This window comes from Palaemon carinicauda, chromosome 33, assembly GCF_036898095.1.
Source record: "Palaemon carinicauda isolate YSFRI2023 chromosome 33, ASM3689809v2, whole genome shotgun sequence".
NCBI lineage: Eukaryota > Metazoa > Arthropoda > Malacostraca > Decapoda > Palaemonidae > Palaemon > Palaemon carinicauda.
Genome location: NC_090757.1, coordinates 5,895,077 through 5,921,593, shown reverse-complemented (window position 1 = coordinate 5,921,593; position 26,517 = coordinate 5,895,077). Strand labels below are relative to the sequence as shown.

The following is a 26,517-nucleotide window of genomic DNA, read 5'->3' as shown; positions in this document are numbered from 1 at the left end:
CTAGAAATCTTGTGAATGAACAGTAAAAATTTGTATATCACTTTGATAATACTGTACTATATATAAATTGCTTTACAAAGGGAAATTTGGTTAAAACAAGGGAAACTGACGTACAGTAGCTACTTTTTACATTGCCAATTGTAACAATTACATTTTTGTTAATGTGAGACATGACAAGGATTTAATCTTTAAAGAAAACATTAGAAAGCACTAAAGAGCCAGAAAAATAAAGGACAAAAGTACATTACATATTGTAGTAGTTACACATTGTTGGTAGCTAAAGCACTGAAATAATTCTGTGGAATGTAAATTGGTGTATCTGTACAGAAAGAATAACATAGAATGGCTTAAGGTTTTCAAGAGAATCCTCATCAACAATGTACCAACAGTAGATGAAAACAAATATATTCAATGCTCAGAGAAGTAAGCTCTCCAGATTCATTACGAATGCTAATATTTTTCAGTAATACCCCACCTTACTTAGTTGATTGGTATCAAGAGAACTGACGTAAGTAGATTTTTGAATTGGTAAGGATTCTCTATGCACTTAAACATAAAAAACTATTTACAACCTTCTATCATTTATTAATACGAGATAAATACTTACATTAATAAGTTTTCATGTACAATACAGTACAGTACTTAATCACCATTGTCCATCCATCCATATACCAAAGGCACTTCCCCCAATTTTGGGGGGTAGCCGACATCAACAAGAACAAAACAAAAAAGGGGACCTCTACTCTCTATGTTCCTCCAGCCTAACCAGGGACTCAGCCGAGTTCAGCTGGTACTGCTAGGGTGCCACAGCCCAACCTCCCACATTTCCACCACAGATGAAGCTTCATACTGCTGAGTCCCCTACTGCTGCTACCTCCGCGGTCATCTAAGGCACCGGAGGAAGCAGCAGGGCCTACCGGAACTGCGTCACAATCGCTCGCCATTCATTCCTATTTCTAGCACGCTCTCTTGCCTCTCTCACATCTATCCTCCTATCACCCAGAGCTTTCTTCACACCATCCATCCACCCAAACCTTGGCCTTCCTCTTGTACTTCTCCCATCAACTCTTGCATTCATCACCTTCTTTAGCAGACAGCCATTCTCCATTCTCTCAACATGGCCAAACCACCTCAACACATTCATATCCACTCTAGCCGCTAACTCATTTCTTACACCCGTTTTCACCCTCACCACCTCGTTCCTGACCCTATCTACTCGAGATACACCAGCCATACTCCTTAGACACTTCATCTCAAACACATTCAATTTCTGTCTCTCCATCACTTTCATTCCCCACAACTCCGATCCATACATCACAGTTGGTACAATCACTTTCTCATATAGAACTCTCTTTACATTCATGCCCTACCCTCTATTTGTTCCGTAACCGAAATACAAACCACGCTATTTACAAAGGGTTTACTTTTAGCGCAGCTGAAATGACAAGCCAATAGTTTTTAACGAGGGTTAATTAGCCCCGCGCTAGTTAGCGGGGGTTGGGGAAGGGTAGCTTGCTATCCCTCCCCCCTCCACACACCGGTGACTTGCTTCACTTCACTTTTGGCTCGGCGGTGATCAGACGTGTCTGTTCATCGCCTTCGTGACAGCCTTTATTTTTCATTTTCTTCTTTTTCTTTTCAGCTTGTGTGATTGGTTGGAAGTTGACCTTCAGTTATTTTCTTTTATTTAATATGCGGACATGCCCTGGAGTTGCCGGCCGTCCTTGTGGGACTTTCATGTCGGACGTGATTACGGATCCTCACACCCTCTGCCCTCAATGTCGGGGCCGACGGTGCGACCAGGATAACATGTGCCGTGAGTGCAGGGAGTGGTCTGCCTCCCAGTGGGAGAGGTTTGGTCGTCGGCGTAAGAAGAAGTCCAAGAGAGACCGTTCTCCTCCGGGGTTAGCCTTGAAGGAGGAAGGTTCTCGGGACTCTTCTTCCGCCGCCCAAACCTCCTCCGAAGCTCCCCCTCGTCCGCCTCCTAAGGAGAGTCGTCCGAGTGGGAGCGCAGGCCCTTGTTCTGTTTCCCTACCTTCGGTGGGGGGAGAGGGCGTCGCCTCCCATAGCGAGGCGGTTCCCCCTCCTCCTCCGGGGGAGGTTATTGATAATAATGCTTTATCCAGTGATGATCTGTTACAGATTTGGTCGTCCCTGGGGCTTAAGGGCTTGCCCTCCAGGGTCGCTCTTATTGACCTTGTCTCGTTGGGGGCCGCTGTTAAACAGTCGCCGGTGGTAGCGTAGGTAGACCCTCTGTCTATTGTCGACGTCGTGGTGACAGAGGCCTCCTACGTGGCTGGGCCTTCCGACGCAGGTGCTGTTGCTGGTGATGGTGCTCTAGGCTCTCCTCCTCCTTCCGTGCATCCTTCGAAGGGGGAAGTGAGTCCTTCGGTCTCGACTGCTGCCCAGCTTCCTTCTGAGGGAAGTGTTTTAAAGGAGACTCCCCTTCGGAGGACCGATGGTCCCGACGATCTCCCCCGAGGCCGCCTCCGCCGTAAGGCTCACCGCCCTCTACGCCACAAGGGCCTCCCTTCCCTTTACAGGGGGACTAAGAGGCGCCTTTTTGGGTCTTCGTCCTCCGGGGGGGACTCTCCTCGTCAGCCTCAACCGACTGCTCCGCCCTCCTTGAACCTCTCTGCAGACCGCTCACCATCTCCTGCCGGATCTTCGCCTTCTGGAGAACTCGTCACCCGACGGGCAACGGTCCCTTCGGGGCTAAGGGATTCTTCCCTTACGCGAGCAGGGCCAGCGCACAAGCGCTCTCCTGCTCGCCAGCGATCTCCTGCTCGCCAGCGATCTCCTGCTCGCCAGCGATCTCCTGCTCGCCAGCGATCTCCTGCTCGCCAGCGATCTCCTGCTCGTCGACGATCTCCTGCTCGCCAAGACTCTCCTGCTCGCCGACGCTCACCTGCTCGTCGGCTCTCTCCTGAGGTTCGCCCCCCTCGCCAGCGCTCTCCTGCTCGTCAGCTCTCTTCCGAGCGTCAGCGCTCATTTGAGGACCATCGCCCTGCGGTCTCTGACCACCCTTTAGTTCCTGCTGAACTCTCTGCTCACCATCCACCTGGTCCTGTGGCTACGCAACATCGTGCTGCGCGTGTGTCAGAAACACATGTTCGCCAACGCGCCAGCGATCTTCCCGTTTCTGCTCGTGAACCTATCCTCTCACAGGACACGCGTCGACCTTCTGCTCGCCAGCGATCACCAGCTCGCCAGCGATCACCAGCTCGCCAGCGATCACCAGCTCGCCAGCGATCACCAGCTCGCCAGCGATCACCAGCTCGCCAGCGATCACCAGTTCGCCAGCGATCACCTTCACATGCTGCCCGCCATCGCACGAACCTGCATGATCGCCCGCTTACGCATGCTGCTCCTCATCGCACTACCCTGAACGATCGCCCTCCTGCGGATGCTGATCACCATCGCACCCTTTCTCGCGATCATTCACCTGCGCATGCTGCTCGCCATCGCACAACCCTGCACGATCGCCCGCTTACGCATGCTGCTCCTCATCGCACAACCCTGAACGATCGCCTTCCTGCGGATGCTGATCACCATCGCACCCTTTCACGCGATCATTCACCTGCGCATGCTGCTCGCCATCGCACAACCCTGCACGATCGCCCGCTTACGCATGCTGCTCCTCATCGCGCAACCCTGAACGACCGCCCTCTTGCGCGCGATCATTCACCTACACATGCTGCTCGCCATCGCTTACCATCACGTGGTCATTATCGCCAGCGATCTTCTTCACCTACGCGGCAGCACGATCCCTCGCCGTCGCGCCATCGCTTGCGTTCGTCGCCTCGGACACGTGTTCATTTACCTGCCCACCCTCACGCCCACTCGCCTGCGCGCCCGCGCGATCGCTCGCCTGCGCGCCCGCGCGACCGCTCGCCTGCGCGCCCGCGCGACCGCTCGCCTGCGCGCCCGCGCGACCGCTCGCCTGCGCGCCCGCGCGACCGCTCGCCTGCGCGCCCGCGCGACCGCTCGCCTGCGCGCCCGCGCGACCGCTCGCCTGCGCGCCCGCGCGACCGCTCGCCTGCGCGCCCGCGCGACCGCTCGCCTGCGCGCCCGCGCGACCGCTCGCCTGTGCGCCCGCGCGATCACCCGCGCAACCATTCGCCTTTGCGCGACCGTTCACCCTCGCGCGACCATAGTTCGCGGCGAATTCCACAGCCGGTGGTAGCAGCAGGGACGCGTGCTCCTAGACGGCACTCGGGATCACCTCCATCCAAGCACAGGTTGGTATTGCAGGACGAGGACAGGTCATTACAGCATTCTTCCCCACCTTCTTTTCAGGCAGGTACCGTCGTGTCCACTCCAAAGGATCGCCCGATCCCTTTCACCTTAGCGAGGATTTCGGACTCTGTGTCCTTTGAGCAGCAGACTTGGTTTGGTCCGCTGGCACGGGCGTTAGTGAGGGTTATGAAACCAGCACTCGCCGGCCAGGGTAACAAACCAGCGGCTGTCTCTCCTACGCTGAAGAGAAAGAGAGGAGTGGACTTCGTGGTGACTTCCCCCAGGGCGAAGTTGGTTCCCAAGAGGTCGGTCTCGAGGGTCCCCTCTCCTGCACGAGTACTCTCTCCTTCTCCCGTGGACGAGGCCTTTCCGTCCTCAGGTGAGTCCAGTGGGGCGGTAGTCTTCCCCTCGGCACCAGGGGGGGAGACTTCGCTTCAGGCAGGAGAATCGTCTCGTGAGGAAGGGGTCCCTCGAACCTCGTTGTTGGGATCCTGTATCCCTCCTAGGAGGGAACCCAAGGATTCCAAGACCATCCCTAAATCCTCTGCAAGGATTCGACAGGAACCCACGACTACCCAGGGGAATGTCCACGTATCACCCCAGGAAGAGATTCCTGGGGCAGGAGACTTAGCTGCCAGCCCGCAGGGAGGAGAACAGCAAGAGTCCGAACATGCCTTCTGGCAGGTCCTAAGCCTGATAAGGCAACTTAACAGTCTTACGGATCCAGTCATCCCCCCCCGTGAAGGCAAAGACACGATTCTGGATGAAGTGTTTGACATTCGGAAGGCCCCTAAGACCAGTGCAGCTCTGCCCTGGTCTCGGGGGCTGAAGAGTGCCAGAGCTAGGGCCAATGCTCAGCTCGCACTTCTTGCCTCCTCCAGTCGTTCCACTGCCGGGAACAAACTCATCCCTCCTCCTCGCCTTCAGCAGAGGAGGTATTTCGAGATCCTGGGTGAGCACAACCTCGCTCTTCCTCTCCATCACTCTGTGGAGGAGCTGGCGAGGGGAGTTCCCTTGGAGAAACTCTCTGCCCGGCAGGTGTCGTTCTCGGCGGCAGAGATCCTTAACCACGAGAAGGTCGCTAAGTGTGCCATGCAGGCCACTTCGTGGCTGGACTTCTGGTTAGGATCTCTGGGCATCCTATTGCGATCTGAGGACTTGTCCAAGGAGACCAATAGGAAGGCCCTAGAGACCTTCTTGCTCTCGGGCACCCGCTCCATCGAGTTCTTGGCTCACCAGGTTACCACCCTGTGGGCCAACTCGGTGTTGAAGCGTCGCGATGCTGTGTCCGAGAGATTCCATCCGAAGGTCCCCGCCGTAGATGTGTGTAGGCTCCGACATGCCTCCCTCCTGGGGGAGACCCTGTTTGAGCCTCAAGACTTGGAGCGAACGGCTGAGAGGTGGAGGAAATCCAGCACGGACTCCCTCCTCCACAGGGCCCTTACAACTCGGCCCTATAAGCCTCCAGCCCTGCCACAACAGCAGCAACAGCCTCGTAAGGCTCCAAAACAGGCACCGGCAGCTAAGAAAGTGGTGTCTAAGCCCCAGCCCTTTCCAGCCAAGGTCAAGAGGGGTGGTAAGTCCTCCAGGGGAGGCAAGACTTCTAGGGGTGGCGGCCGCGGCCGCAAGCCCTAGGGGTGGCAGTCCCCCTGCGTGTCCACCTGTGGGGGGATGCCTTCAGCGTTGCGTCCGCAGGTGGCAACATCTCGGGGCCGATGCTTGGACGATCTCAGTGATCGGCCAAGGTTATCGCGTCCCGTTCACGTCATCTCAACCTCCCCTGACAGCGAATCCAGTGTCGTTGAGCTCCTATGCCATGGGATCGGCAAAGGGGCTGGCCCTTCAGGCCGAAGTCAAGACCATGTTCGAGAAGGGTGCTCTCCAGGCTTCTTCAGTCGACTCTTTCTTGTAAAGAAGGCTACTGGAGGCTGGAGACCCGTCATCGATCTCTCGGCTCTGAACAGGTTTGTCAAACAAACCCGGTTCAGCATGGAGACAGCAGACACGGTCAGACTTGCGGTGAGACCACAAGACTTCATGTGTACACTGGATCTAAAGGATGCGTACTTCCAGATCCCAATCCATCCGTCTTCCAGGAAGTACTTGAGATTCTGCCTAGACAACAAGATCTACCAGTTCAAGGTGCTGTGTTTCGGTCTCTCCACAGCTCCTCAGGTGTTCACCAGAGTGTTCACCCTGATTTCGACTTGGGCGCACAGGAACGGCATTCGTCTCCTTCGTTACCTAGACGATTGGCTGATCCTAGCAGACTCGGAGTCGACCCTTCTTCGACACCGAGACAGGCTTCTAGATCTTTGCCAGGATCTGGGGATCGTGGTAAACCTCGAGAAGTCCTCTCTGCAGCCGTCCCAATGACTGGTTTATCTAGGCATGCTAATAGACACCAATCTCCACAAAGCCTTTCCATCAGACGACCGGATAGCAAGGCTGAGGAGGGTGGCGGAACCTTTCCTCAGGCGAAAAGAACTCCCCGCCCAATCGTGGTTGCGTCTCTTGGGCCACCTATCCTCCCTGGCCCGTCTGGTTCCAAACAGCCGCCTCAGGATGAGATCCCTTCAATGGCGGCTCAAGTCCCGGTGGAATCAAGGATCCGATTCCCCGGACACTCTGATCCCAATGGGGTCTCTGGAACAGACGGACTTGCGGTGGTGGCTGGCCGACGAGAACCTCCGAAAGGGAGTGAGTCTTCTCGTCCTTCCCCCGGAATTGACTCTGTTTTCGGACGCGTCAAAAGAAGGGTGGGGGGCGCACGTTCTGAACCAGAGGGCCTCAGGCCTTTGGTCAGAATCAGAAAAGTGCCTACACATCAACCTGCTAGAATTGAAGGCCGTCTTTCTGGCCCTTCAACAGTTCCAACGGTTCCTGGCGGGTCACTCCGTGGTGGTGATGAGCGACAACACCACGGTAGTGGCTTATATCAACAAGCAGGGAGGCACTTTTTCGCAACAGCTATCCCATCTTGCAGTAGAGACTCTGAGGTGGACCGAAACCCACTCGATAACACTATCAGCTCGCTTCATTCCTGGCAAGAGGAATGTGCTCGCCGACAGTCTGAGCAGGGCTTCGCAGATAGTGAGTACCGAGTGGTCTTTGGATCCTCAGATAGCCAACAAAGTCCTGACTTTGTGGGGTTCCCCGACGGTGGACTTGTTCGCGACAGCCTTGAACTTCAAGCTGCCCCTGTACTGCTCACCATTCCCGGACCCCAAGGCACTCTGGCAAGATGCTTTCCAGCAACGGTGGGACAACATCGACGTGTACGCCTTCCCACCATTCTGTCTGATGAGAAGGGTGCTCAACAGGACCAGACTATCGGTCAACTGTTCCATGACTCTAGTAGCTCCGCTATGGCATCACGCGGAATGGTTTCCGGACCTTCTGCAACTCCTGACGGAACTCCCAAGGGAGCTTCCTCCACGACACGAGCTTCTCAGACAACCCCACTCCGGTGTCCCTCACAGGGCCGTAGCCTCGCTTCGGCTTCACGCCTGGAGACTATCCAGCGTCTCCTCGCGGAGAGAGGCTTTTCGCAACAGGTTGCGGAGAGAATGTCTCGGCACCTGCGAAGGTCCTCTGAGGGAGTCTACCAAGCGAAGTGGAGAGTCTTTTGTGGTTGGTGTCGTGGAAGGGGTATCTCTCCACTCGATGCCACTATTCCAGCAATAGTGGACTTCCTTGTGTATCTGCGAGAAGAAATGCGCCTTTCTGTCTCGGCAGTGAAAGGCTATCGCTCAACCTTAAGCTTGGCCTTCAGATTGAAGGACGTGGATATTTCTTCATCGCTAGAACTCTCTGTACTCATACGTAGCTATGAGCTTACCTGCCCCCAGTCGGAAGTGAGACCCCCTCCTTGGAACGTGGTTCGAGTTCTCAGGTCTCTCAAGAGACCTCCCTTCGAGCCATTACGCCAGGCCTCCGATCGCCACCTGTCTTGGAAGACGGCTTTCCTACTCGCCTTGGCCTCGGCCAAGCGAGTTAGTGAACTTCATGGTCTCTCGTACGACATCGCCCATTCAAGGGGATGGGGGGAGGTAACGTTCAGGTTCGTCCCTGAGTTTGTGGCCAAGACTCAGAATCCTGGAGTGCCGGATCCTCGGTTCGACTCTTTCAGGATCGCGAGTCTCCGTTCTGTAACAAACGACCCAGACCAGCTGCTACTATGCCCAGTGAGGTGTCTGAGGTACTACTTGAAGAGAACGGCTGCAGTCCGTCCTCATGTGCGAGCTTTGTTTGTGAGCACAGGCAGGAAAAAGAGGAGGGTCACAAGGAACACCATCTCTGCTTGGATTCGAAGGGTTATCCACCATGCCCTGAATCCTGACCCTCCTCCGTCACGTCGCCCTCGGGCCCACGATGTCAGGGGTATTGCTACATCCCTGGCCTTCAAGAGAAACTTCTCTGTGACGCAGGTACTTCAAGCGGGGGTCTGGAAGCGTCAAACGACCTTCACAGCCCACTACCTGCAAGACGTGACCCACAGGAGCCTCGATACGTTCTCTATCGGCCCTGTGGTGGCTGCACAACAGCTGGTCTAACCTCAGGCTCCTTTTTGGACAAGTAGCAGTTGGTTGAGGGCGTTGTTACCCGGTCTTAGTCTGTGTGAATGAAAGAGTATGTCTGACCCTTACTTCTTTCTTCATTCTCCCCTCTCTTGGGGAAGCAGCATCCTGGTCCTCGCATAGCTGACCTCGACCTCTGCAGGTAACCCATGCTTCTTTGTGCTCCTAGTATTAAGCTTAATACTGTTGCGTCTCCCATACCCTGACGAGGTGGTATGGGGAACGTCCTATCCTAGAATTCCTATCTGAAGGTCTCAAGGTCAACTTCATAGGACGAGTCACACTCTCCTCCTCACACTACTTATGTAGGCCACTCGTTCCTAGCGATGCTAGGAACCTGTGAGGTACAGGGGCTCCCTCTCTCTAGTGCTGCTCACTAAGGGATCGAGCCCCCGGGCAAGCCGAAGTCAGTAAGGCTGGGGACTTTCCACCCTTCCTAAGGGGTAAGTCACCCTTTGTAAATAGCGTGGTTTGTATTTCGGTTACGGAACAAATGACAAATTCGAAGATAATTTGTATTTTTCCTAACCATACAAACCTTAGCTATTTACACATATGTGCCCGCCATCCCTGACCCCCAAGTCAAGTCCTACCTCTAAGTGAAGTGAAGCAAGTCACCGGTGTGTGGAGGGGGGAGGGGTAGCAAGCTACCCTTCCCCACCCCCCGCTAACTAGCGCGGGGGTAATTAACCCTCGTTAAAAACTATTGGCTCGTCATTTCAGCTGCGCTAAAAGTAAACCCTTTGTAAATAGCTAAGGTTTGTATGGTTAGGAAAAATACAAATTATCTTCGAATTTGTCATTTTTTACTACTCCCTTAACTGCCCCCAACACTTTGCAACCTTCATTCACTCTCTGACGTACATCTGCTTCCACTCCACCATTTGCTGCAACAACAGACCCCAAGTACTTAAACTGATCCACCTCCTCAAGTAACTCTCCATTCAACATGACATTCAACCTTGCACCACCTTCCCTTCTCGTACATCTCATAACCTTACTCTTACCCACATTAACTCTCAACTTCCTTCTCTCACACACCCTTCCAAATTCTGTCACTAGTCGGTCAAGCTTCTCTTCTGTGTCTGCTACCAGTACAGTATCATCCGCAAACAACAACTGATTTACCTCCCATTCATGATCATTCTCGTCTACCAGTTTTAATCCTCGTCCAAGCACTCGAGCATTCACCTCTCTCACCACTCCATCAACATACAAGTTAAACAACCACGGCGACATCACACATCCCTGTCTCAGCCCCACTCTCACCGGAAACCAATCGCTCACTTCATTTCCTATTCTAACACATGCTTTACAACCTTTGTAGAAACTTTTCACTGCTTGCAACAACCTTCCACCAACTCCATATAACCTCATCACATTCCACATTGCTTCCCTATCAACTCCTATCATATGCTTTCTCCAGATCCATAAACGCAACATACACCTCCTTACCTTTTGCTAAATATTTCTCGCATATCTGCCTAACTGTAAAAATCTGATTCATACAACCCCTACCTCTTCTAAAACCACCCTGTACTTCCCAGATTGCATTCTCTGTTTTATCCTTAATCCTATTAATCAGTACTCTACCATACACTTTTCCAACTACACTCAACAAACTAATACCTCATGAATTACAACACTCATGCACATCTCCCTTACCCTTATATAGTGGTACAATACATGCACAGACCCAATCTACTGGTACCATTGACAACACAAAACACACATTAAACAATCTCACCAACCATTCAATTACAGTCACACCCCCTTCCTTCAACATCTCAGCTTTCACACCATCCATACCAGATGCTTTTCCTACTCTCGTTTCATCTAGTGCTCTCCTCACTTCCTCTATTGTAATCTCTCTCTCATTCTCATCTCCCATCACTGGCACCTCAACACCTGGAACAGCAATTATCTCTGCCTCCCTATCATCCTCAACATTCAGCAAACTTTCAAAATATTCCGCCCACCTTTTCCTTGCCTCCTCTCCTTTTAACAACCTTCCATTTCCATCTTTCACTGTCTCTTCAATTCTTGTGCCGGCCTTTCTTACTCTCTTCACTTCTTTCCAAAACTTCTTATTCTCTTCATATGACTGACCCAGTCCCTGACCCCACCTCAGGTCAGCTGCCCTCTTTGCCTCACGTACCTTGCGCTTTACTTCCACCTTTTTCTCTCTATATTTTTCATACTTCTCTATACTATTACTCTGCAGCCATTCTTCAAAAGCCCTCTTTTTCTCTTCCACTTTTACCTTCACTCCTTCATTCCACCATTCACTGCCCTTCCTCATGCTGCCTCCAACAACCTTCTTGCCACATACATCACTTGCAATCCCAACAAAATTTTCTTTTGCTAACTTCCACTCCTCCTCTAAATTACCAGTTTCTCTTACTCTCACCTCGTCATATGCCATTTTCAACCTTTCCTGATATTTACTTTTTACCCCAGGTTTTATTAGCTCTTCAACCCTCACTAGCTCCCTTTTACATCCACCTACTCTATTCCCCCACTCTTTTGCTACAACCAATTTTCCTTCCACCAAAAAATGATCAGACATACCGTTAGCCATACCCCTAAACACGTGCACGTCTTTCAATCTTCCAAACATTCTTTTAGTTATCAACACATAATCCATTAATGCCCTTGTACAATGTAGAAACCAACGTAAGGTCGAGTACAGTAAAACGTTGTAATAGGGATTTTATTTTTGTATTTTTATTACTAGCTAACCCACAACCATAGTTGGAAAAGCAGGATGCTATAAGTCCAAGGATTCCAACAAGGAAAGTGATCCAGTGAGGAAAAAAAAGGAAACATACAGTTGTGGGCTTGAACTGCATAATATCAGAACTTACGTATGTCAAACTGATGTAAAAAAGTTTATTATTGTAATTTAGGCTTATTCCATGGATTGATGGGATTCAGAGTACCTAACCTACGTGACCCACAACCAGGATTAACAACCGCATTGTATCAGAATGGTCAAGTAATCAGAGAATCAAGTAGGAATCTTGATTTAAAACAGTGTCTTTACTCTTTGATTTGGTTTTATTCTCTTTCACAATGACAGTACAGTAGTCGTCATAAAACTTTGGGATATATAATGTAGTTCTAAGCAAGTATGAAAATGTAATTAAGACAAAAAGTCTTATACAGTAAACTGGTTTTTAAAGAACATAATTGAAATGTCTTACACAATGTTGAGTGATTTTAGAAATAATGATAAAGAACCATCTCAATGACATTGGTTGACATCCATGGAACCCATATTTTCTCCTTTTTTCATATATTTTGGTAATTTGAATATAAATTTTCAGATAATTATAGCAGCAAAATTTAAAATTTGTTCATTACCCTTACTCCTTTACTATCCATTTAATAAATTAGGTATAGTAACATTAATTACTCTTTTTCTCTTACAGTTGAGAAAACACTTGCGAAACAAACGTATTGAAAACATTCAACAACTCGGTGTTGACAGAATCATTGATTTAACTTTTGGTTCTGGAGAAGCGGAACACCACGTTATTTTGGAATTGTATGATCGAGGAAACATAGTGCTAACTAACAATAATTATGATATATTGAACATACTCCGTCCAAGGAAGGAAGGTGAAGATGTAAGGTAAGTACAGATGTTGATATTAGTCCTTACATGGTTACAAACTGTCACTCTTTGATAGGAGTGTGACTTATGCAAAGCTGGAACAGCTATTTTAACAAGGTATTTATGATTACTGGCAGGTAAAGAGTATGTCCTACCTACTCGCCGTGGAAAAAAACCCATACTTTGACTTTGGCTGCAGTTCAGTATATGCTCACTCTGCTGCCTCTTAATCTGGCTGTTTTAATATTTTGCTTTTTCTTTCAGATTGAGTTAATATACTAGCTCATCATAATCAAAGAATATCAATGGATAAAAACAAGGATATCCAGTGTTTACTGATAACTGTAATTGTGAGACAGGGTTCTGTCCTACTTGCTGTTATCAAACATGCTTGTTCCAGTTGGGTGGCATATCTGTTGCTGTTTTATCCCTTTTATGTACGGGCTAATAACAATAACAACAGGAACTTGAAAAAGTTGATTTGTTCCGTAACTGAATACAAACCACGCTATTTACATGGGGGTAATTACTTCGGCTTAGCTGAATGACGAGCCATAAAATTTTAACGAGGGTTTCCTACCCCACCACTAGTTAGCGGGGGTTAGGGAGGGGTAGCTCACTTTACTTTTGGCTCGGAGAGACAACAGACCTGTCAGCGCTTTCCTCTCTGTTGACTGCCATAATTTTGTTTGCTTTTTCTTTTCAGTGTGTGTATGAAGTTGGCCTCTATTACTCCTTATGCGTACGTGCCCTAGACTTCCCAGCCGCCCTTGTGGGACCTTTATGTCGGCCGTGGACACGGATCCTCACTCCTTATGCCCTCAGTGTAGGGGCCAACGGTGTGATAGGTCTAATTTGTGCATTGAGTGTAGGGAGTGGTCTACCTCCCAGTGGGAAAGGTTTGCCCGGCGACGTAAGAAGAAGGCTAAAAGGGATTTTTCTTCTTCCAAGGCTTCTCGGAAGAGAGAAAATCCCAGGTCTTCTTCTTCCGCCGCCCATTCCTCCTCTGAAGCTCCCGCTCGGGCGGCCTCTTCCGAGAGGCCAGCGAGTGGTAGCGTAGACCGTAATGATGTTGATGTCATTAACCGATCCCGTGGTGAGGGAGAGGTCGTTGCCTCCCATAGCGAGGCGGCTGGCCCTTCCCCCTCGGAGGAGGTGGTTGTTTCTTATAATGATCTTTTTCAGCTTTGGGCTTCCTTGGGGCTGCAGGGTTCGCCCTCCAAGGAAGCCCTGTCTGACATGATCAAACGGGGTGCGGCCGCCGAACAATCGTCAACTTCAGCGGAGATAGATCCTCTGTCTTTGGTTGACGTTGTTGTGTCTGGCCAAACACCCGTTCCTGTGGCTGCGGTAGCGGAAGGCTCTGTCTCCCCCTCCGAACATACTTCGAGGGAGGAGCTTAGTCCCACGGTCTCTCCTTCCGTTGAGACCCCCTCTCGGGGCAGTTCTCTGGTAGACACACCTCTTCGGAGGCCCATTGATGGTCAGCCTGCTGATCCCACGGCCCCTCGTGGGCGTATAAGGCGGAAGGCTCGTCCTCCCCTTCGCCGTAGAGGCCTTCCTTCCCCCTTTAAAGGGGTTAGGAGGTGCCTCTTCGGCTCATCGTCACCACAGTCCTCTGCGGAGGAGACGATTCGCCGCTCTCCTGTCCTGCCTGCTACCAACCTTGACCTCTACGGGGATCGTTCGCGATCCCCTTCGGAGGATGGTTGTCCTTGGGGACAAGGTGAACTGTCGCCCAGACCTTCGACATACAAAGCTGCTGACGCGCTTTACGCACCACTTGAGACTGCCACTTTGCAATCTCCAGGCCCCATCGGGGCCTCAGGGACCTGAGCGCGAAACTGTGCTTCTCGCCCCTAAGCGTAAGGCTCCGCCTGCGCACCCTCCTGCTGTCGTTCCTGATGTTCCTGACATAGCGCCTCGGCGCTCACCCTTAGGCGTTTGCGTCGCTGTTCCTGTTTTACGCCAGGGTTCACCTGCGCGCCCACGCCCATCGGCGTCCCGTCGCCCTCCAGCAGTTCCTGAGGTAGCGCGCAAGCCCCCAACTGCGCAGACGCCGCCTGCTCCTGATATAGCGCTGCCGCGCTCACCTTCGCACGTCCATCGGTGCCCCAGCGGCCTCCTGCGCCCACGCGCCCTCCAGCACCTCGCCGCCCCCCAGTTCCTGTTTCATCGCGCGCGATCCAGGAGGTTCCTGAGTTGGCGCACAGGCGCCCTCAGATTCCTGCGGACTCGTCGCGCCCCTCGGGGGATAGACGTGATACACGTCCCTGCGCGATTGCAGCTCCAGCGCTCACGCGCACTCCAACGCGCCCACGTGTCGCCTTGGACCCATCGTGCCCACCTAGGGAGGTTCGCGATGCGCGCCCGCGCGCAGTTCCTGTACCAGCACCAACGCGACCAAGCGTTGCGGCGACTCAGCTCGTCGCCCCAGAGGTTGCAAAGCCAGCGCACTGGCGCTCTCGGCCGCCTCTGGAACCGCGCGAATCTACTTCGGACACTATCGCGCCCGACGCACCAAAATCGCGCCCTGTTCCTGCTACACGCCCCGTGCCTGTATTTAAGACAGCGATGGTTACCCAACTAACTCCAGAGCGCCCTCATGCGGCTCGCACCGCGCGACCTCCAAAGCAGCGAACCCTGGTGCGACCTGTTCCTGATGTGCGCTATGCGCACCCACGATCGCCAGCACAACTAGCGCACCCACAGACGAGTAGACCGGTCCTTCCAGACTGTCGCCAAACCTCTCGCCCCCAGGTCGCTCGCGACCCTGCTCTAGCGCTATCGCGCCCTCGGCCGGTCCTCCCGGACACGCGCTCAGGCAGTCCCGTTCTCTCACGCCCTTCGGGGCCGCACCAGATCACTGCGTGCCCGCGCGTTCGGCCTCCTCCTGTTCCAGCTCCTGATTGCCGCACGCCTACACCATCGCCTACACGCTCTCGCGACCATGTTCCTGCTCAAGCTGCCGTGCGCCCCCGCGCCCACGCTCCCGCTCTGTCGCCAGCGCACCACCGCTCCATCGCTCCTGACCATCCACCTGCGCGCCGTTGTGCCCTCGCGCGCGCCCCCGCGGGTTGATTTTCCAGCATCGCGCCATCTATCCACGCGCGACCCTGCTCTGGGCCCAATACACGAGCCCCAGCGCGATCGCCGACAGGCGGATTCTTCCTTGTCGCGTTCCCTTCCCCGCTAGCGCAGACCAGCGCGCTCGCCAGAGGGGGAGCGCTCCCTGGACAGGTCTAGGGATTCTTCTCTTTCAGCCCTGCAGGCGAACCCTCTTTTGTCAACTCCTCCTAGGGATCCTTCGATCCCCTTCCCTCCAGAGGGAGTGTCAGACAGCGCTGCTGTCAGTAACAGCCCTGGTTCGACACCCTGCTCAGAGCTCTCGTGCGGGTGATTAAGCCAGCCCTCTCTGATTGGGGTCGCGAGCCAGCGGCAGCTTCCTCCCCCCTGAAGAGGAAGAGAGGAGTCTCTCCCGTGGATCTTCCTCCGAGGCCTATGCTGTCCCCGCGCAGATTCTTACGCAAGGCTCCTACTCCCCCTCAGACCTTCTAGCCCTCCCCTGCAGCGGAGGATTACCCCTCCTCAGGAGAGTCAGTCGAGCAGGAATACTCCACCATCGCACCAATGGAGGAGGTTCCTCCTCTTCCCGAGAGGTCTCCTCGTCCCGAGGTGGAGAAGGACCTGCCTCCTTCGCCTCTAGAGTCCTGTATCCCGCCCAGGAAGGAACCTAAGGACTCTAAAGACGATTCCCAAATCGTCAGCTAGGATCAGACAGGAACAGTCCAGAGCCATCGAGGATGTCCACGTTACCCCCCAGGAAGAGCCTCTGGGGATGGGAGACTTCGCTGCAAGTCCGCCAGGAGGAGAGCACCAGGAGTCAGAACATGCGTCCTGGCAAGTCCTGACCCTCATGAGGAACCTTAATGGGATCCCAGACCCTGAGGTCCCACCTCGTGAAGGTAAGAACACGGTCCTGGATCGCGTCTATGGTATTCAGAAACCCTCTAGGGCCAGCACAGCTTTGCCCTGGTCCCAAGGGATGAAGAGTGCCAGGGACAAGATCGAGGGCCAGCTCGCGGAGCTTGCCTCCTCCAGCAGATCGAGTGCCGGGAATAAGCTCCTACCTCCTCCTCGAGTCCATCAGAGGAGGTACTTTGAGATCCTCGAGGAGTCTTCGCTGAGTCTTCCCTTGCATCACTCCGTGGAAGAACTCACAGGGGGAGTCCCTCTTGAGAGACTCTCCAACTGGCATGTGTCCTTCTCAGCCACTGAGATCCAGAGCCAGGAGATGGTCATCAAGTACGCCATGCAGGCCACTTCATGGCTCGACATCTGGCTGGAGTCTCTGGGCATCCTGGTGCGGTCCGAGGACCTCTCCAAGGAAAGCACCAGGAAAGCGCTGGATACCTTTCTCCTCTCAGGCACTCGGACCATTAAGTTTCTGTCCCACCAAGTCTCGAGCTTGTGGGCCAACACGATCCTCAAGCGCCGGGAACGCTGTGGCTGAGAGGTTCCACCATAAGGTTCCCAGTGCCGAGTCTAGCAGGCTCAGACACTCTTCTGTGCTCGGTAAGAGCCTGTTCGAGCCTAAGGACGTGGAGCTCACTGCCGAGAGGTGGAAGAAATCCAACCAGGATTCCCTCATCCATAGGGCCCTGACATCGAGGCGCTACAAGCCTCCGGCAGTCCAGCAGCCCCGTCCTGCCAAGGACACAAAGAAGACGACTGTAGCAGCGAAGCCCAAGGTGTCTAAGCCCTTTCCTGCCAAGAGCAGGAGGGGCAAGAAGTCCTCCAGGGGAGGCAAGAACCCTAAAGGTACCGGCCGAGGTCAGAAGCGCTAGGGTTGGCAATCCCCCTGCATGTCCACCAGTGGGGGGATGCCTTCAGAGTTGTGCAGCAAGGTGGCAGCAACTCGGGGTGGATGCATGGACGATCTCCGTGATCTCTCTAGGGTATCGCGTCCCGTTCACAGCATCTCTACCTCCCCTGACAGCGAATTCAGTGTCGTTGAGCTCTTTTGCCATGGGATCGACAAAAGGGCAGGCCCTTCGGGCCGAAGTCCAGACCATGTTGGAGAAGGACGCTCTCCAGGAGGTCGTGGACGGTACCCCAGGCTTCTACAGTCGACTCTTTTTTGTGAGAAAGGCGTCTGGAGGCTGGAGACTAGTCATCGACCTCTCGACCCTGAACGGTTTTGTCAAGCAGACTCCGTTCAGTATGGAGACGGCAGACACGGTCAGGCTTGCAGTGAGACCACGAGACTTCATGTGCACCTGGATCTGAAGGACGCGTACTTCCAGATCCCAATCCATCCGTCTTCAAGGAAGTACCTGAGATTTTGCCTAGACAACAAGATCTACCAGTTCAAGGTGCTGTGTTTCGGTCTCTCCACAGCTCCTCAGGTGTTCACCAGAGTCTTCATCATCATCTCTTCATGGGCTCACAGGGTCGGCATCCATCTCCTTCGTTATCTGGACGACTGGCTGATTCTGGCAGACTCGGAGGCATCCCTTCTTCACCACTGAGACAAGCTCCTCGAAGTTTGCCAGGATCTGGGGATCGTGGTAAACCTCAAGAAGTCCTCTCTGCAGGCCTCTTAGAGACTGGTATATCTAGGCATGATCATAGACACCAATCTCCACAAAGCCTTCCCATCAGACGAAAGGATAGCAAGGCTGAGGAAGGTTGCGAAACCTTTCCTCAATTGAGAAGAACCCTCAGCCCAATCGTGGCTTCGTCTCCTTGGCCACCTCTCCTCTCTGACCCGTCTCGTTTCCAACAGTCACCTCAGAATGAGATCCCTTCAGTGGTGACTGAAGTCTCGGTGGAGTCAAGGACTCGATTCCCCGGACATCCTGACCCCCATGGGATCTGCGGAGCGAGCGGACCTCGAGTGGTGGGTGGCAGTCGAGAACCTACGAAAGGGAGTGGATCTTCTCGTCCCTTCCCCAGATTTGATACTGTTTTCGGACGCATCAAACAAGGGGTGGGGGCCCACATTCTGAACCACAGTGCCTCAGGCCTGTGGTCAGAATCAGAAAAGTACCTTCACATAAACCTGCTGAAGATGAAGGCCATTTTCCTGGCTCTTCAGAAGCTCCACCAAGTCCTGGCAGGCCACTCCGTAGTGGTGATGAGCGACAACACCACGGTAGTGGCTTACATCAACAAGCAGGGAGGTACTTTTTTGGAACAGCTATCCCATCTTGCAGTAGAGATCCTGAGATGGTCCGAAGTCCACTCGATATCACTTGCGGCTCGCTTCATTCCAGGCAAGAGGAATGTGCTCGCCGACAGTCTGAGCAGAGCGACGCAGATAGTGAGTACCGAGTGGTTTTTGGATCATCAGATAGCCAACAGAGTCCTGACTTTGTGGGGTTCCCCAACTGTGGACCTGTTCGCTACGGCGTTGAACACCAAGCTTCTGCTGTACTGCTCCCCAGTCCCGGACCCCAAGGCCCTCTGGCAAGATGCCTTCCAACAACGGTGGGACAACTTCGATGTGTACGCCTTTCCCCCGTTCTGTCTGATGAGGAGGGTCCTCAACAAGACCAGAACATCGGTCAGTCTCTCGATGACCTTGATAGCTCCAGTATGGCATCATGCAGAGTGGTTTCCGGACCTTCTGCAGCTCTTCACGGAGATCCCGAGGGAGCTCCCTCCCCGTCACGAGCTACTCAAACAACCACACTCCAACATCTTTCTTAAAGCCGTAGCTTCGCTTCGACTTCACGCCTGGAGACTATCCAGCATCTCCTCAGAGAGAGAGGATTTTTGCAACAGGTTGCGGAAAGGATGTCTGGCCACCTGCGCAGGTCATCCGCAGGAGTCTACCAGGCGAAGTGACGAGTTTTCTGTGGTTGGTGTCGTGGAAGGGGTATCTCTCTCCTCGATGCCACTTTACCAGCAATTGCGGAGTTCCTTGTGTATCTGCGGGAAGAAATGCACCTTTCAGTCTCGGCAGTGAAAGGCTATCGCTCAGCCTTAAGTCTTGCCTTCAGGCTCAAAGGAATGGACATTTCCTCCTCGCTGGAACTGTCTCTTCTCATACGGAGTTACGAACTTACCTGCCCTCAGTCGGAAGTGAGGCCTCCTCCTTGGAACGTGGTTCGAGTCCTCAGGTCTCTTAAGAGGCCTCCCTACGAACCATTACGGCAGGCTTCTGATCGCCACCTTACCTGGAAGACGGTGTTCCTGCTAGCTTTGGCCTCGGCCAAGCGAGTCAGCGAACTGCATGGTCTCTCCTACAACGTCGCCCATTCAAGGGGATGGGGGGAGGTAACGTTCAGATTCGTCCCTAAGTTTGTTGCTAAGACTCAGAACTCGGGAGTGCCGGACCCGAGGTTCGACTCCTTCCAGGTTTCGAGTCTTCGTTCTGTAACGGATGACCCAGACCATCTCCTACTGTGCCCAGTCAGGAGTCTGAGGTTGTATCTGAAGAGAACAGCTGCAGTCCGCCCCCAGGTGTGAGCCTTGTTTGTTAGCACCGGGGAAACGAAGAGGAGGGTCACCAGGAATACCATCTCGGCCTGGATCCGCAAGGTGATCCATCTGGCCTTGAGTTCTGACCCTCCTCCGTCATGGCGCCCTAGGGCACATGATGTCAGGGGCGTGGCTATGTCCCTGGCCTTCAAGAAGAACTTTTTAGGTGACGCAGGTCCTGCAAGCTAGGGTGTGGAAGCGTCAGACCACCTTCACGGCCCACTACCTGCAAGACGTGACACACAGGAGGCTTGATACGTTCTCTATCGGCCCTGTGGTGGCTGCACAACAGCTGGTCTTACCTCAGGCTCCTAATTGGACAAGTAGCAGAAGGTTGAGGGCATCGTTACCTGGTTTTAGCCTGTATGAATGAAAAGATCTGTCTGGCCCTTTTCTTTTCTTCATCCTCTCCTCCCATTGAGAAAAACAGCATCCTGGGTCCTTTGCACAGCTGACCTCGAACCTCTGCAGGTAAGCCATGCTTCCTTGTGTTCCTAGTATTAAGTTGTACAGTAATACTGTCATGTCCCCATACCTTGACGAGGTGGTATTGGGTAAGTCCTAGCCTAGATTTCCATCTAAAGAACTCCAGGTCAACTTCCTAGGACGTGTCACTGCTCACCTTCACACACAACTTACGTAGGCCGCAGCAGCCTCTCAGCTGCCTGCGAGGCGCAGGGGCCCCAACCCTTGAGTTGCTCTATGAACTCGGGTTCGGGTGCCCCGGGCAAGCCAAAGCCAGTATGGCAGGGGACTTACCTCCCTTCCTAAGGGTTAAGTCACCCCATATAAATAGCGTGGTTTGTATTCAGTTACGGAACAAATGACAAATTCGTAGATAATTTGTATTTTTCACAACGATACAAACCTTAGCTATTTACAGTTATGTGCCCGCCAGCCCTGTCCCCCAAGATAAGTCCTACCTCTAAGTAAAGTGAGCTAATCACCGGTGTGTGTGACGGGGGAGGGGTAGCTAGCTACCCCTCCCTACCCCCCCCCCCCCCTAACTAGCGGTGGGGTAGGGAACCCTCGTTAAAACTTTATGGCTCGTCATTCAGCTAAGCCGAAGTAATTACCCCATGTAAATAGCTAAGGTTTGTATCGTTAGGAAAAATACAAATTATCTACGAATTTGTCTTTTTAAATATCTAACTTCCCTGGTAGTTACATATATATAGTTTTATCCTGTCGATTCGTCACGCGCATGGCAGAAATTCAAAATTCGCGGCAATCGCCGATAGATGGTCAGGTGATCATACCTGTGCGCCCTCTGCCCAGGTACTTGGAACCATTCCTATTTGTCCTCAGAAATTCCCGGCCGTCGTTCTAGCAACACGGAAATTCGCTCTACTTTGTTTGGGTTTGCTTTAACTACAAATTGGTGAAGTACCCATGGCTTGGTTTTTTTTTTTTTTTGGTTGATGGCTTTCGCTGATATTGGATTTTCCTTGATTTCTTTTTCACACGGATAAGATAGATTTTGTTGGTTTCCGACTTGGACAGTTTATTTTAACTTGTTTTCTGGATTTTCAAGATGGCTGACTCTGTTGTTAGAATGTGTGTGAAGGGGTAAAAGACTTGGCTTCCAAAAGCTGCTCTTGATCCCCACACAGTATGTAAGAAATGCAGAGGGCATGTGTGTACATTTGATAGCAGATGTAATGAGTGTGAAAGTTTGTCGGAGAGAGAGTTGAGAGAGTATGATCGCTATGTGAGGCAATTGGAAAAGGACAGAATTAGGAGAGCTAGATCTTCGAGTGTTCTGTCAACTAGGTCTTCTGATAGTCAAGTCCTTTCTAACTTGTCTAATTCTAATATTCCTGATCCTATCCCTAAGGTAGTAGTACCAGACCCTCTTGTGGAGTCGGAGGTAAGTGAGCCTACTATGAAGGATATTATGGCTGCTATTTCTGCCTTGGGTGTTAAAGTGCAATCCCTTACTTCGGATAAGGAAGTGATGTGGGGGCAGTGCGTGGTTTGCAGCGCAAGTTTGGGGACAGTGCTAGTGCAGTGGAGGGTGCGTCCATTCGTCTCTGTCATGCTCCTAGCCCTAGACTTCTTCCATGCTCCCTGGGAGAAGGAACATCGACAGGCTAAGGGAGGTGAGAGATGTTGAACAGCAAGCGGACGTCCCCTCGAGCGATCCTGTTGACGCATCCCAGGATGCTCCCCCTCGCCGCAGGAAAGGCGAGATGAGGAAGTGTTTGTCATCCTCGGAAGACGCAAGACCCAGGCGCGGTTGGCAATAACCTCAAGAATCGAGACCTCTCAAGAGACGCAGGTCCCCCGTTACATTCCAGCAACCCTCTTGTAGCAATTGGAGCTCTCCGGAGAGATTCCTGTCGGAGGAGGACGATGCATCCGCGCTTAAACAGAGGTGTAGGACGCATAGCTCTTCAGAAGAAGAAGACATGCTCATTACGTCAGTTCAAGCTTCTTCCCCTTCCCCGGATTGGGAGGTGTCGCAAGGGGCGTCACCACCTCTTTGCCAGAAGACCCCAGCTAGAGTCTCCGAAGCTGTAGACGTACATGCAGTGCCATCTCCAGTTGTTTTCCAGCAGCAAGAGGTACCGCAAGCAGCGTTCTTGTCAGAGCTTCGGCAGTCCATTACGTCTGTTTGACGTTTACAAGTCGCAAGGACTAAGAGAGGAAGCACGCAAGAAGGAATTTAAGGACTTCAACAGACCCAGGAAGAGGATAAGACCGGAGGTAGGACAGCGAGACGCTAACAGCCAGCAAGACGCGGACTCGCTGCAAGTTGCAGCGCTCATAGATGCTCCCTCGCGGCAAGCTGGACGCATGACAGGAGGTGACAAGGATCGTGACGCTCCCTCGCAGCATGCTGGACGCATGCATGATGCATGCAAGCAGGACGATGCGCGTGATTCCCCCAATCGTTCGACATTGGAAATCGCCAATCCTTTGGAAGAGATCTCAGAGGAGGAGACGCAAGAAACTCTTCATGTGGTGGATCTGAAAAGATTACTTGCGGTATTGGCGTACTTATATCCGAATGATTTTCAGCAGGCTGTTCCTCGGAGCCCTCCCTCACAGTTTTTGAAGGGTAGACCCCAGAAGTCTTCCTCCTTCAAGAAGACAGTTTTAGCCAGATCGGTGAAGAGGGCTTTTTTGACGTTGAACGACTGGATTTTGAAGATAAAGGAACAGGGAAGGACAACCTTTTCCTTCTCCCAATGAGATTGGCTTCTAGATCTAGCGTGTGGTACAAGACTGGGGAGGCTCTCGGCTTGGGAGTTCCTGCCTCCTCCCAAGGGGATTTATTCAGACTCGTAGACGCCTCGCGTAGAACAGCGTTACTAAGGCTAAAGTTATGTGGTCCACATAGCAAATAGAGCACTTGCTGAAAAGCATCTTCAGGACAATTGAAGTTTTCAGCTTGATGGACTGGACTCTCAGAGCCCTTGCGGATGTTACGGACGAGAAGAATGAGACGCAAATGCACCTTATTGCCTGTCTCGATAAATCTGTGAGGGACGGGACGGTCGAACTCACAGCCCTTTTCACAGCAGGTATTATTAAGAAAAGGGCTATGCTGTGTTCTTTCCTGTCGTCAGGAGTGACTCTCGCTCAGAGAGCAGAGCTCTTGTATGCTCCCTTGACCAAACAACTCTTCCCTTCAGAGCTAGTGAAGGACTTATCGGCAGCTCTTGTGCAACAAGCAACGTAAGATCTGATTACTAGGTCTGTGAGGAAAGTTCTTCCAGCAAACTTTTTAGCCAGGAAGGAGAAGGAAGCTCCTCCCACGCGTCAGCCCTTTCGTGAGAGAGCCCTTTCTAGAGGAAGCCAGAGAATGGCTGCTGGAGGACAACCTCGTAAAAACCCCAAACAGCAACCGAAACCCAAAAAGTGAACTCAACAACTTCCAGACACTAGTGGGAGCCTTATCCCACTACTGGCAAGAGTGGAGCCAAAGGGGAGCGGACGATTGGATAGTCAAAGTACTGAAGGAAGGATACAAAATCCCCTTCCTAAGGAAGCCTCCTCTTTCACCAGAGCCGTTAGAGTTGACAGCTACGTACTCGGGGAGCAAAGCAGCAGCTCTTCAAGAGCAGGTAAACCAGATGCTGTCAAAAGCAGCAATAGAAGTGGTAGAGGACCCCTCTTCAGAGGGATTTTACAACAGATTATTTCTGGTACCCAAGAACTCGGGGGGTTGGAGACCCGTTCTGCACGTAAGTCGACTGAACAAGTACGTGAGCAAAGTCAAGTTTGCTATGGAGACATCTGTGTCAGTCCTAGCAGGCACCAGACAAGGAGACTGGATGGTGTCGATAGACCTGCAGGATGCGTATTTTCACGTCCCAATTCACCCGAACCATAGGAAATATCTGAGGTTTGTACATCACGCAACTACTTATCAGTTCAGAGCACTTTGTTTTGGACTAAGAATGGCTCCTTATATTATCACATGAGTGGTATTGAACGTGGCTCTTTGGTTACATCTGGAAGGGGTACAAATATCGATGTACCTGGACGACTGGCTAATCAGAGCCAAGTTGCAAGAAAAGTGTCTGGAGGATCTACAAGTGACAATGACTGACGCAACAGCTGGGACTGGTAGTAAATCTTGCCAAATCACAACTGACGCCTTCACAAGACATCATCTACCTGGGAATGAGGATTCAGTCAGTGGTTTTTGGGATTTTCCAGCCGCGAAATGCATTCTAGAATGCTTAATAAAGGTGAAGCTCTTCCTAGGGAGATGGTCCTGCTCGGCGAGGGAATGGATGAGTCTGCTGGGGACCCTCTCCTCAATCGAGCAATTCGTCTCCCTGGGAAGACTACATCTACGTCCACTTCAGTTCCATCTGTCAAGATATTGGACAAGAGACCAAGACCTAAAGACATGGATTCCGATCCCTCTGGTAATCAGGAATCAGTTGAGTTGGTGGGACGACCCCAACAAGCTACAAGAAGGCTTCGAACTTCAACAGAGGAACCCCGGCCTAGTGTTGTATTCAGACGCATCAGATGTGGGGTTGTGTGCAACACTGGGGAAGGGCGAGTTCTCGGGTCTATGGGAAGACCATCAGAAGAAATGGCATATAAACGTGAAGGAACTGGTGGCTATTCATCTAGTGCTAATACACTTCCAGGAGGAGGTCCAAAACAAGTTAGTACAGGTCAACACAGACAACACCACAGCGTTAGCCTACACCAGGAAACAGGGAGGCACTCGTTCGGATTCCCTTTACGGGGCAGCAAAAGATCTCCTGTTGTGGGCAAAAGCGAACAATATAACTCTGATAACCCACTTCATAGAGGGAGAGAAGAATGTCAGAGCGGATCTTCTCAGCAGAGGAAGACAGGTTCTCACGACAGAATGGACCCTACATCACGAGGTGTGCAGCAGGCTTTGGAATCTGTGGGGAGAACCATCAATAGACCTCTTTGCGACGCAGAGAACAAAGAGGTTACCTGTTTACTGCTCTCCAGGCCTAGACCAGGAAGCAGTGGCAGTGGACACCTTCCTCATGGAGTGGGAAGGACTAGACTCGTACGCCTTCCCCCATTCAAGATCCTAGACAGAGTCATGAAGAAGTTCAGGGAGTCGAACAACGCCCGTATGACCCTGATAGCTCCGTTTTGGCCCATGAGACCCTGGATCACAGAAGTGATGGAGTGGCTAGTAGACATCCCCAGATAGTTACCTTGTCGGAACGATCTACTCAGACAGGCACATATAGAGAGATACCTTCAAAATCTCCTCGCTCTCAATCTAACTGCCTTTCGACTATCGAAAAACTGGCAAGAGGGAAGGGCTTTTCGAGGGAAGCTGCAAGAGCAATCGCGAGAGCAAGGAGGGCATCCACAATCAAGGTGTACCAGTCAAAGTGGGACGTGTTCAGGGAATGGTGCAGAGTTAACAACATTTCCTCTTCCAGTACCTCTCTAACTCAACTGGCAGATTTTTTGTTACACTTGAGAACCCTAGAGAAACTAGCAGTATCAACCATCAAGGGATACCGCAGCATGCTAGCTTCCGTTTTCCGTCACAGAGATATTGACGTGTCGGGAGACAAGGATCTCTCGGACCTCATAAGGTCCTTTGAGACAGTTAAGAGGAAGGACAACCCAACCCCTTCTTGGAATTTGGATGTAGTCCTGATGTTTTTAACCTCAAGCAGGTTTGAACCTCTCGACAAGGCTTCGTTTAAGGATCTCACTAAGAAGACCCTATTCCTGGTTGTGTTGGCAACAGCCAAGAGGATAGGAGAATTGCAAGCCTTTAGCAAAAATGTAGGCTTCAATGGAGAGAATGCAGTCTGCTCGCTGCAACTAGGTTTTCTCGCCAGGAACGAGAATCCTTCTCAGCCATGGCCCAGATCCTTTACCATACCAGGGTTATCTCATTTAGTAGGACAGGAAAAGGAATGAGGCCTTTGTCCAGTGAGGGCCCTAAAATTTTATCTGCAGAGGACCAAAAACATGAGAGGACAGGCAGACAACCTCTGGTGCTCGGTGAAGAAACCTTCGTTACCCTTGTCAAAGATTTAATAAGGGAAGCTCACCAGAACTGTGACGAGAAAAGCTTCCCAATCCTCAAAGTCAAAGCACACGAAGTAAGAG

General features: G+C 52.1%; 1 protein-coding gene across 1 annotated transcript in view; it reads left to right on the top strand.

The window, feature by feature from the left end:
- Positions 1-26,517, top strand: part of LOC137625828 (ribosome quality control complex subunit NEMF-like) — a 162,861-nt gene that overhangs the window by 5,840 nt on the left and 130,504 nt on the right. The window contains exon 4 of the mRNA XM_068356715.1: positions 12,254-12,456. Within this exon, the coding sequence (XP_068212816.1) occupies positions 12,254-12,456 (203 nt within the window). The remainder of the gene's footprint in view (positions 1-12,253; positions 12,457-26,517) is intronic.